The 11,469-nt window shown below is 39.3% G+C and overlaps 2 protein-coding genes across 3 annotated transcripts in view; one reads left to right on the forward strand and one right to left on the reverse strand.

Annotated features, from left to right (window-relative positions):
- The window catches only part of nucb2b (nucleobindin 2b), a 7,037-nt gene extending 6,499 nt beyond the window's left edge, over positions 1 to 538 (reverse strand). Inside the window, exon 1 of the mRNA XM_005731491.2 lies at positions 379 to 538. The gene's annotated coding sequence lies outside the window, so the exon portion shown is untranslated. The remainder of the gene's footprint in view (positions 1 to 378) is intronic.
- A 5,084-nt stretch (positions 539 to 5,622) lies between these two features.
- pik3c2a (phosphatidylinositol-4-phosphate 3-kinase, catalytic subunit type 2 alpha) overlaps positions 5,623 to 11,469 on the forward strand; it is a 42,874-nt gene continuing 37,027 nt past the window's right edge. Inside the window, exons 1-2 of one of the 2 annotated variants that reach the window (XM_005731493.1) lie at positions 5,623 to 5,722; positions 9,194 to 10,436. In XM_005731493.1, coding sequence (XP_005731550.1) covers positions 9,276 to 10,436 — 1,161 coding nt within the window. In that variant the 5' untranslated portion in view covers positions 5,623 to 5,722; positions 9,194 to 9,275. Of the gene's footprint in view, positions 5,723 to 5,791; positions 5,934 to 9,193; positions 10,437 to 11,469 lie in introns of those variants that run through there. The other variant, XM_005731494.2, reaches the window with a different exon arrangement.

Genomic DNA, 11,469 nt, shown 5'->3' on the forward strand with positions numbered 1-11,469 from the left:
ATATATATATGTAATTTTAAAAAGTGGTGCAAGTCAACACTTCAAATAGAGACAGAACACTGATAAGGTTATGCAAATAACTCTTAATCTGAAAAGCAATTCCCATAAGAAAGGGCCCGTGCAGCACACGTGTTTGGTGGCTTACTTTAGAATATTTTCTTAGAGATTTCTAAGTTGAACGCTGTGAACCTGTTAGTCACAGTGAAAAAAATCGGACTGAGTGTGTAGTTTAAGGAACAGGTTGTTCAGTAGGGATCATGCAGTGAGGATGCCAGCTAATTCATTATCTACATGGATGTAGAAAATGCTCTAAACTAAGCCTCAGCAGACAGAGAGAACAGCGTTAGTAAACGTCACCTCGCGTGAAATAATACTTACTTGTAACGTGGAGCTTATTTTGCTCTCCTCTTTTTTTATTCTTCACCTGGCTTTCACGGTTTAGTGTTCCTCAAAGTGCCTGAGCTTCACCGGAGCTTGTTTACAACGGTCATCTGTTAACCACCAATACAAGCCTCCCTTGGCTACAACCTATATAAAAAGGTTGTGTTCACCATGGCAACGCACCGCCTCTGGCTTCTCTTATTGGCCTAAGAAAGTATACTTTCTTTCACAAAACAGTCGCGTTGAGAGGCGATTGGTCAATACACCTGTCACTCATAGTGTATCAACAACCGCCCCCCGTTGGCTTAAGGTGCGTTGAGCCAAACTGTACGTGGCGTTCGGTCAACCCCAGACGAGGGCGGAGTTAGTGTGCAACACTGGATAGAGCAACACTACTCATATTATAAAACTGTTTAACAATGACATGTAATACTAGGGGTACGCGTAGGGATACACAACATAAATGTTTTATTTCATCTTATATTTCATTTAGATATTCTAATTAAATATAGATTACACTTGGACATGCTGCAGACCAACATAGAGCTGAAAATACACTCGTTCGAAAACATAGCAGGAAGCCTTAAGCCTTAAGAATTATTATTGTTATTAAAATGATGGCCAAAAAAGCAATGAGACTGCGTAGAAAAACTCTTAAACGCCCTGCATTTAAATATTATATTAAGTCAACTATTATTTATTTATTTATTTATTTATTTATTTATTTATTTATTTATTTCAGCAAAAAGCTGGCGAGAAAAATGAGAGAGTGAGTTTAAGAAAGTCGAAATGGGTACTTATAATTAAGGTGTTCAGCAAAAAGAGAGGGGGCAAAAGCGAAGGAAAACTCTTATTGTGATTTGTATGTGAGGCTGAACAATAAGGAAGGAGAAAAGCACAGACTGAGAGAGAGAGGTTATAGTGATTAAGGATAGAGATGGAAATGTACTAATGAGTGAAGAGAGTGTACTGAGAAGATGGAAGGATTACTATGAGAAGGTGATGAATGAAGAAAATGAGAGGAAGTGCAGAGGATTAGTAAGGAGGAAATGAGGGGAGCTATGCAGAGGATGAAGAGTGGAAAGCCAGTTGCTCCAAATGACATACCTGTGAAGGGTCAAGGCTTTGGGGAGAGAGAGCAGTTTAAAATAATCTTAGAGTCGGAGAGGATGCTTGAGGAATGGAGAATAAGTATACTGGTAACAGTTTTCAAGAACAAGGGTGATGCGCAGAGCTGTAGTAACTACAGAGTGGTAGAGCTGCGGAGCCATGAAGCTATGGGGAACAGTTGTTGAAGCTAGGTTGAGAAGAAAGGTGATGATCAAAGAGCAGCCGGCTTCAAACCAAGAAAGAGACCACAGTTGTTTGCTCTGAGAGTGTTGATAAAGAAGTCTAGGGAAGGTCAGAAGGAGTTTTACTGTTTCTTTGTGGATGCAGGGGAAGCATAGGTGCCAGGAGAGGAACTGTGGTACTGCATGAGGAAGTCAGCAGTAGCAAAGAAGTGGTGAGGGTGGTGCAGGGCATACATGAGGACAGCAGCACAGAGGTGAGGTGTGAGGTAGGAGTGACAGATGGGTTCAAGGTGGGGGTGGGGTTGCATCTGCTCAGAACTACTTCTTGTTTGTGATTGTAATGGACAGGCTGTCAGATGAGGTCAGGCAAGAGTTACCACAGATGATCATGTGTGCAGACGACATTGTGATCTCTAGTGATAGTAAGGAGCAAGTGAAAGAGAGTCTGGAGACATGAATGTATGTACTGGAGAGATGAGACATGAAAGTCAGTAAAAGCTAGATATACCTGTGTAAATTAAAGAGAGACAGATGGAAAAGTAAAGCTGCAACAAAAGAGGTAGTGAAGGTGGACAAGTCTAAATAATAGTCTAAAGAGGGAAATACAAGAGGGAAACTGAAAGTTAATAAGATGGTAGTGGCACCTGCTATGATGTATGATTTAGAGATGGTGCCACTAGCAAAAAGAAAGGAAGACAAGCTGAAAGTAGAAGAGCAGAAAATGTTAAGAAAGGCCAAGATTAGAAATGAGTACATCAGAGGCACAGATTAGCTTGAGCAGTTTGAAGACAAAATCAATCAGTCATGGTTTGGACAGGTGCAGAGGAGGGTTAGTGGACATAGTGGGAAGGGATACTGAATATGGATCTGCCAAGCAAGGAGAAGTGGAAAGACCACACAGAAGGTTCACGGATGTAGTGAAGGAGGACATGCAGTGGGTCAGTGTTACAGAGGAGGATGCTATGGACAAGGTGAGTTGAAAGTAAATGATCTGTTGAATGATGATCCTTAAGAGGAGCAGCTGAAGTACTTCTACTACTACTGCTACTTTTACTAATAAAAAGTAGTAAGAGTAGATAATAATAATTTGAGTAAAGAGTGAATTGTAGTTCACAGTAAGAAATGACTTACTGGAACAGTAAAGTAAACCAAAACACGATTCTCCATTTAATATTCAAATGTATCTTGTAAAAATTAAATGCATTTTATGCATTAATCAAGTCTGAATTTATTTAGCATTTTCTTTAATCCTCGCAGGGTGAAAAGTATACATACACCCTCACTAATATTTGGCTGTTAGCTAGCTACAGCTCGACCAGGCACTTTTGGTACCCATCAACAACCTTCTGGCAAAATTGGCAGTTCATTTAAATTGGTTGGTTTCCTGGCATGGATCCATGTCCTCAATTTTTCAACAGGTTGAATTTTAGGCTTTGGGAAGACTATTTCAAATGGTTAATGTTAGCCTACTATATCAATGTTTACATGTCCAACTATCTAGCTGTTGATCTGAGGTGAAGATGAAGAATTTGGAGGTAGTTCTCCTCCTTCATTATTCCACCACTTTGTGCAATGTACCAGTACCACTACAACCAATTAAGACCCGTAGCATGATGCTTCCCCCACCATGCCTGAGAAATGGTACAGTCTTTTAGGCTAGAATCTTCACTTGTGCTCCTCTAAACATATTTCTTGTCATCATAGCCAAATAGCTCATGCTTTGTCTTATTTGAACATAAAACTTTTCTTGAGAAAGCATTTGGGGTGTTCATGTGGCCAGCTAAAATTTTCATTTTAAAAGTAGGTGTTGATTTTGGAGCAGGGGCTTCTTTTTTGGTCAGCATCCGATTAGGAGGGTAATCCATCTTCATGGATATTGAAGATGGATCAGTGATGCTGTTTGGATAGTGATGCTGGTCTTCCAGCAGTTTCCAGTTCATGGCAGGCTTAACACTTGGTGGTTCCAGGGTTGAAACCTGAAAATCCTTACTAATTTCTATTCATTTATGGGTGATAGTTGGGTTTTCTTCCAGACCTTTGCAAAGTGATGGTGACATATCTGAATAACATGTACTTATGTCAGTGGCCTATGGTTACTTTTACAGAAAGGCAAATGTACCAAAAGTTACCAAATAAACATTTATTCAAACCACTCCTTTAGGAAAAGAAGCAATAAAATGTTTAAACTGTTGATCTTTACATAAAGCACACTGGCCAAGGTGGTTAGTAAAACGAATGTGTTATGATGATAAATCACTGAAGTTCATTTCTCAGTGCTAGATGGGGAATGCCACTATTATCTGCCAAGAAGAGTGCTCAGATATCCAGCCAGAATTATGCCAGAAGCTTGTTGATAGCTACCAAAAGCACCTCATAAAAGTGAAACTCGCTAAGGGGTATTAAACAAACATTAGTCAGGGAGTATATACACATTCATATATACTCCACATTAACATTCTCTTTTTTCTATGCTCAAGTGCTTTCTATCTAACATTCGCATACATTTATACTCTGATAGATGCAGACTGGAGCAACCAGGAATCAAACCCCCAACCTTCTGAATAGTGGAGAACCTGCTTTTTCTCCTGAGCTTCAGCCATCCCATGCATTGAAACAATAAGAACACAACATGAATTCATTAAATGTGTGCTTCATTTACTTGACTTTTACTGTATTAAATAAGAATTGCATTGAATTACACATAAAAAGGTATTAAAAATGTCTTTAAAAACAATTTGTTGGGTAACAATAGGCCAACAGGCCAGGATGTGAATTAACAGAAATCAGCAACAACAAACTTTTTCAAAGCTTGTGTTTTGCTCTGTTTGTTGTTTGTGTTCCTGCTATGCTCCTCTTTTGGCTCTTCATTTCCCTCATTTCCTAAGGAGCTACTAGTCTGGTTCTCGTGGCACTCTTTTCCTGTCAAATGGTAGTTCTTTCTCTCCACCTTTGCCAAGCACTTGCTCATAGATTATCTGATTGTTGTCTCTCTTATACAATAAGACCTTAATCTTAAAACAGCTGTTATGAACTGAACTAAAAAAAATCTCAAGTGTTCATGCACCACAGAATATAACTTTCTTAAAGTGCATTGCTAAAGTATTGGGGCCAGGAGGTACAGTAGGTCATGTAGTTATCGGAAGGCTGGCTGCTCCAGTCAGCATACCTAAGTATCTTTGGGCAGGATACTGAACGCCAAGTTGCTCCCAGCAGATGTCTTCATTAAAGTATGAATCTTGGGTAGTAAGCACTTTGGTGTAGAAAATAGGTGCTTGTATGATTAAGGAGGGTTTTATAAAGCACTTTGAAGGCTCAAGCAGAGTAAAGTTATATATATAATAGTTATGATCCAATAACATAATGTATATGATTCTGCATAATGTATTTTTTACTTAGGAACCTTAGAAATTCCAAAACTTTACTTAATTAAAGTATCTGAATACTTGTTTAACTTTGAAAAACATCTTTTTAATGCAAAATAAATGTCATTCTTAATCAGAACCAGATTTCAAGTACTATGTTTTTATTATGGTCTGGAGCATAACTGTGCAAATGTGAAAAACCTTTATAAACAGTTACTGGCCAGTACTGAGTTAGTTTGCAAGACAACTGTTATTATTTCCTAAAGGTCACTATTACCACAAGATAGTTTTGACATCTGGAAAATTGTACACAATGTTTTCTTTATTACTTTTCTAAACTCTTTTTGTTTCTGGTCAATTATTCTTATTTACTGTGCCCTCCCTGCCTTGTTCTTGGTCTCACACGTTCCAGTTCATTTAAAAGACCCCCAAAGCACCCCTCAGAAATGATAGAATTTCTATAAATAATAGAAATATGAAAACTTTTCAACACCGACCACTTTAGTCCACACAGTGGTGCTGTTGTCACAAAATAAAAACGAGACCCAGCCAGGCAGAAAAGCTACCCAACTGTGTCCAACCAAAAGTCCACCAACGACCTCAACAGGAACTGACGTTCCCTCTGTGCAAGTGGATGGAAAAATGCAGCTGCAGGAAAAATGGCTCCAAACGCCGCACCGCTAAAAGGTGAGGAATAAAGCTTTTTACAGCCCATGTCTGCCTGTAAAAGTTTGATCTTGTGGTTGCCTGCAGTCATCGGTTGTGTCTGAGTCGCGTTCGACCGTTTCCCGTTTGAGGAAATCAGCATTTCTTCGTTACTGTGGGTACTTGGCAGGACCAGAGCAGTTGCCCGGTTACTTTTAAAATATTAAATCATTGTCTCTCACGGAACAGTCCTGTAAGTTGTCCTTGTATGGCTAAATTCAAATGTGTTTTATGTTTACTCTCAGTTCCGTTCTTTTTGGTTTTTGTGTTCGCGCATTTAGCAGGTTTAGCGGCTAACTTAGCATCCAGCACAGGCAAAAGTTATAGTTAAAAAAAACAACTAATAAAACAGCCATTAAAAGTATCAAGGAGTGGAGTTAAACCGAGCTAACCGGATGTTTGCAAGAGAAGTTTGTTATTATTGGTTAAAAGTCACTGTTCTCGTTTGTTTATCACAAGCTGGCTTTTATTTTAAGATGTGTACAATGGGAAAATACTAAATGTTCGGGATTTATTGACAGTACACATCATGTTGGTGTCAGGTGAGCATCAGCAGACGTGTTAGCTAGCTGTCAAAATAATCTGTAAATAATATATGTGTGTTTGTTAACGCCAGAAATTGCTCGATATTGTTCTGTTAACGTACAGATCATGCTTTATCAAACGCGTCGTATTTACAATCTTTTTCTAAGTGTTACGTAATACTACATTTCTTGGCTGGCCACAGAGCTAAGCTTCTAACAACAGATCTGAGCTACAAACACAGGGGATGGGACCAAACTGTGTCTTCCTTGAAGTTATTCCCAAAAAGATGAGCCGGGGGATTACGACAACACGATCTTAATAGTATCAGAAAAACTACTCAGCACTCTGGTCTTATAAGACGATTATCAATTGAGGGTCGTACCTTCTTTGAACATATCATCAATTCAAACTGAATATGAACTGCTTGTGGAGCAGGGGCGCTTCCAGAATTTTTAAATAGGTGCTATAAAATAAATCGTTTAATATACAATGTATAAATCCTAATAGAAAGTTTAACTATGAAAATATACTCAAAGTACCCAATATTAAATCAATAATTATATTAAAAAGTATATATTAATGTATATACTTCTTATAATATTATATAATGAGATCAAAATGGTTGGCTTTTTATATTTTTAAGTCTGCAAAATAGTAAGTAACTTAAGCTTTAAAATACATGGTATGATGTGCAAAGTACATTATTTGCACCCCAAAGCATAGAGATGGCATAGAATAGAACTAGTTAGAAGTTTAACACCTGGTTATACAGCATAATCCTGTCAGCTTTTGTTTTAGTTTACAGGCTTGGATTCCTGCCTTGGCAACAAAGTGACTAGTACCGAAAACAGAAAATAAAAACTTGTTACTTATTTTACTATTTAAAAACAACTTGAACTTTGAACAGCTCCACAATGTGTTGCTTACTTCTGCACTTTTACTTAGTTATTGGATGTGTAGACTGCCTGTCACTCATTAGGGCTGAAGTCAAAGTGTGAGTTCAACCTCATCGTGCTATGTTGTGCAGCCAAATGTTGCTCAAAACAATAAAACTTTTTTTTTAAACTGATAAATGTGTATATCTCAGTATGTAAATCTAATTCCATGAAAATAAGCTAATAAACAATATAAATGCACATAATAGTGACAGGTAAAGCTTCTTAAAAGTTAAATAAAAATTAAGGAAGACAGTTAAAATCATGATTGAGGCTTTCTGAAATCACCATTTCCAGAAGAAGAACTGTGGATTTTTTTTGTCCATAAACCTTTTCACTTAAGCAATAATTTTTACTGGATGTGACTCAGCAAACCGATTCTCTTCTGAATAATTTAGCAGTAGTGAAGTAATGCTCAGATGTTGAATTAAGGTTAAGCACATCCTGGTATCTGCCATCAGTTGCCACAGAGAGATGGCACAATTTGCAGTGCTTGACTTGGCTCTAGTTGTTTTTTTTCTTTCTTGGCTTCTTCTCTAGAATCTTTTTTTCCCCTTGAATGTTTAATGATAACGCACATTCCTATCTTAATTCAGCATCTCCTGAATGCAGTCGTTGTTATAATTCTTATAGTGTAGCATCAGTGTAGTGTTGGATCATTCTAGTAAAAAGAAATTAGGTTAATCTATTCTTTATTTTCCTTAGTCTTTTCCCTATGTTGGTTCATCGGCTCAGTCTGCAGTGCAAAACAGTTAAGTAAATCAGAATAGTATTTTTGAACATGCTTTCTCAGATTAAGCTAGTGTTTACATTCAGAATCAGGAAGTAGCTACTATTTAGTGATCAGCGCCCAGTGTGCTAGCAGTTAACATGCTCAGACCTTTTTGATTTATGACTACATAAACAAACACTAAGCTGCATTCTACACTCTTATTCAGTGCAAAATCAGTTATATCTAAATCGTCTGGCATGTCTGCAGGGAGTTATGACATCAATGGCAGCATGGACCAAAAGATTGTGACACTTCTCATGCATTTAATGTCTCCGAGCTGTTTTCTTGGTAAAGTTGGCACCAACCTATCTAAGTCATTTGCTCGGTGACTGCAGCCACATTGTCACTGCGTGCTGGGGTTTGCACAGCTGAATAAGACAGTCTTGGGCCATGGTGCTAACATAATGCTAACAGATTCAGACAGAGCCAGAGGAAGCGAGAGAGAGAGAGATAGAGAGAGAGCCATTGGGCTGTTTAGCATGCCAAATTCCTCAGCTGCACAATAGTGTTAGGCTAGACTGAGCTCCAGCACAGCCAGCCTTCTCCACCACAATGGGAGGGGAAGCTCAGGAGAGGTTGGTGACGCCTGGGGAGAGAAGGAACTCACTCAACCCCAGGGCTGTGATCGTTCGATGAATGGTTGCTTTGAGTAGGCGCTGTGTCATTTTGGAATCACAAAGCACTCTTTGCAGCAATGTTTTTCACATGTTATAGACGTGGGATACTCTTGGTCGTTTCCTGTTGTGGAAGGTTAGCCATAAATAGTTTGGATTTGGGGGGGAAAAGTAAAATGCAAATATTGTTTAGATTTTTGGTTATGATCATTTACAAATATTTGTAATGTACACCACATAGAAGTGTATAAAAATATAATTTCTGGCTATGAGTGAGTGAATCAGGTTCATTGTCAGTGTGACAGGCCTATGATGTAGCCCAGGCTAGTTATGTGACCTAATTGATGCCCCTAGCTTCAAAACACACATAAGTAATTATTGGCTCTGCGTATGTGAAACTAGGAGTTGATCAATACAAAAAAAGCATGGTGGGCACACAGTCTCCATTCTATGCAACTACTTGTGGCCCCTGGATATCTGTAGCTTAATGGGTAGGATTATTCAATAATTTTATAGGTTAATATTTCAATTCCTTCTTCCTTGCTTTGATTCTGTTTGACCTCATCCTGTTGTCATAAATAGCTTTTCTCTCTCTTTTTTCTTTTAGGTGTTTAAAACCTTGTTCCTCAACCCTTTGGGCCACGCTGACTTAAAAGCCATCATATTCATGGCACCTTCCACTTGACAGAATGGCCCAGATATCAAGTGGTAATGGGTTCAAGCTGGATGTCCCCCAGCCAAAGGGGGTTGTGGGTAAAGAGGAAGCCCTTCGTATGGAAGAAGAGGCTTTAGCAAAATTGCAAAGGGAGAAGAAACACACTCTTACAGCTACAGCCTCCTCATCTTCCTCTGGAGCAGCATCCTCGTCTTCCTCTAAGCCAAAACCATCTAAATCTACCACTACTGTTCCTCAGCCTTCAACTTATACTAATAGACCGGACAAGGACCTCATTGTTTTCCCAGAGACCAAGAAACAGGCAGAACAGGATACGTTCAGGGATATTGATGTTGAAAAACTGACCAATGAGGAACTCGAAAAGCTCCTACTTGATGAAAACTTTGGAGCTAACAGCTCCAAAGTGTCCCGCCCCTCGTCACTTCTGGGGTTTAACCTCAGTGCCTCCTATCCTGGAGGCCATGCTTGTAGCTCATCTCCTTTCCAGAGCAGCCAGTGGACACCTGCTCTGTCCAATCCATCTAGCTCTGGTGTGTCCACTCCCACCCTTCAGCCCACACCAATGTTCCCATCAGCTCCATTTCCCAAACCAGGAACATTTCAAAATGGATTCACTCCAGCCATGACACCTTTCATGGCCTTGCCGACCATGGCTTTCACTCCCATCCAGCCTGCTGCTGCCATGGTCTTCCCACAGCCAACTGTAGACCCAGAGATGGCTAAGTTGTTTGACAAGATTGCTAGCACCTCAGAATACTTGAAGAATGGTAGATTGGCCAGCACTGATGTTAATTCCTCTCAAGCAGGTATAGCCTCTTTGGCACCAAACCCACCACCACAACAACCGGCAGTTATGGAATCTTCTTCCATCAGCTGTTTTGAATGGCTGGATCTGGACCCACTTACAAAGCGAAAGTCTGAGAATGAGGAAGCACCTCTGGAATCTGTAGATAGTTCACAGACTGTGTCAGGAGCTTCTGCGGGCGATCCCTGGGATGCAGTGCTTGAGACTAAAGGCAACAGTAGTAACAGTAGCAGCAGCCCCAAACTGGAAGGCAGAGTTTCTCACACAGGTCGGTCACAACATAGGCGGGCATCAACAGGAGCGCCCGTCGCTAGGAGTCACTCACTCAACATCCCCGAGACCTCGTCACAGCACAAAACAATCAATCAGGTGGGAACACAGTAAAATTGAAAAGTTTGAATTTTTAATTCACACTAATCATCTTTTTAGTGTTTACACAATTTTATAAAGGAGGAGAAATTTTTATAATTTTATGTCTCAACATGGTTTAGTTGTTTAGTTGTTTGCCTGTTTAGTCAGGTCACCATCAATTAAATATCAGCAGTTATACTAAGCACTGCTACTCGTCACTTCCAACCATTTACCTTATCCAGACCTTATTTATCATCCACTGTTAGAGTGCTCACAGCATAATTGCAAACGTGCATTTTAGAATGAGTGAGGGTATAAAACAAGTGGTCTTGAAACATTGGTGAGTGAGTGGGCTTAAATATTTTGTTTTAGAGCAGATGATAGCAGATTACCTCGTTCAACCAAAACACCCATGAACATGTTGCTTACAACTGCATCTATATTCCTTATTCATTCACAAGCAAAACATCCTCCTTACTTCTGCTCCCTGTAATTAAGTATTTCATTGTGGTTAGCTGCCCACCGTTTCACCTCACAATTTCCTCACAGCTCCATTTTCTGAATAATTTTGCCGTGCTGGATGGGAGTGATCTAATTTCTCAAAATGATTATTTAGATCATTCATTTGGGACAGTGCTGTGGGCAAGTGGCATGGGTTTTCTCAAATTTATTTATTTATTTTCTTAAAACTGAACAACCATCTGTCATCGTTTGGCTTTAGCTCTGAGTTGTGGTTGCGAGACAAGTATTTCTGTACAGAGTAGCATAGCCATACTGAGGCCTACTAGCAAAAATATACATGTGTCATTATATGTTCCTCTTTCTACTCTGAAACGCTCCTACTTTGAAATGAAAATGTTTAATCGGCAGTGCTTTTCAGACATACTGGAATATAAAAAGGTGCTATGGTATGTTTAGTTACTACTGTCTACAGCTGGTAAAAACGAGTAATGTAAATGCAGACAATACACCGATCCTTTTACTCAAATATTGCATTGCTTTACTCACAGTGGTCAAAACCACCTGCAAATCTTGATTCTTAAAAAAAAAA

The sequence above is a fragment of the Pundamilia nyererei genome, unplaced genomic scaffold (assembly GCF_000239375.1).
Source record: "Pundamilia nyererei isolate P.nyererei 1_Seehausen unplaced genomic scaffold, PunNye1.0 scaffold00043, whole genome shotgun sequence".
Lineage (NCBI taxonomy): Eukaryota > Metazoa > Chordata > Actinopteri > Cichliformes > Cichlidae > Pundamilia > Pundamilia nyererei.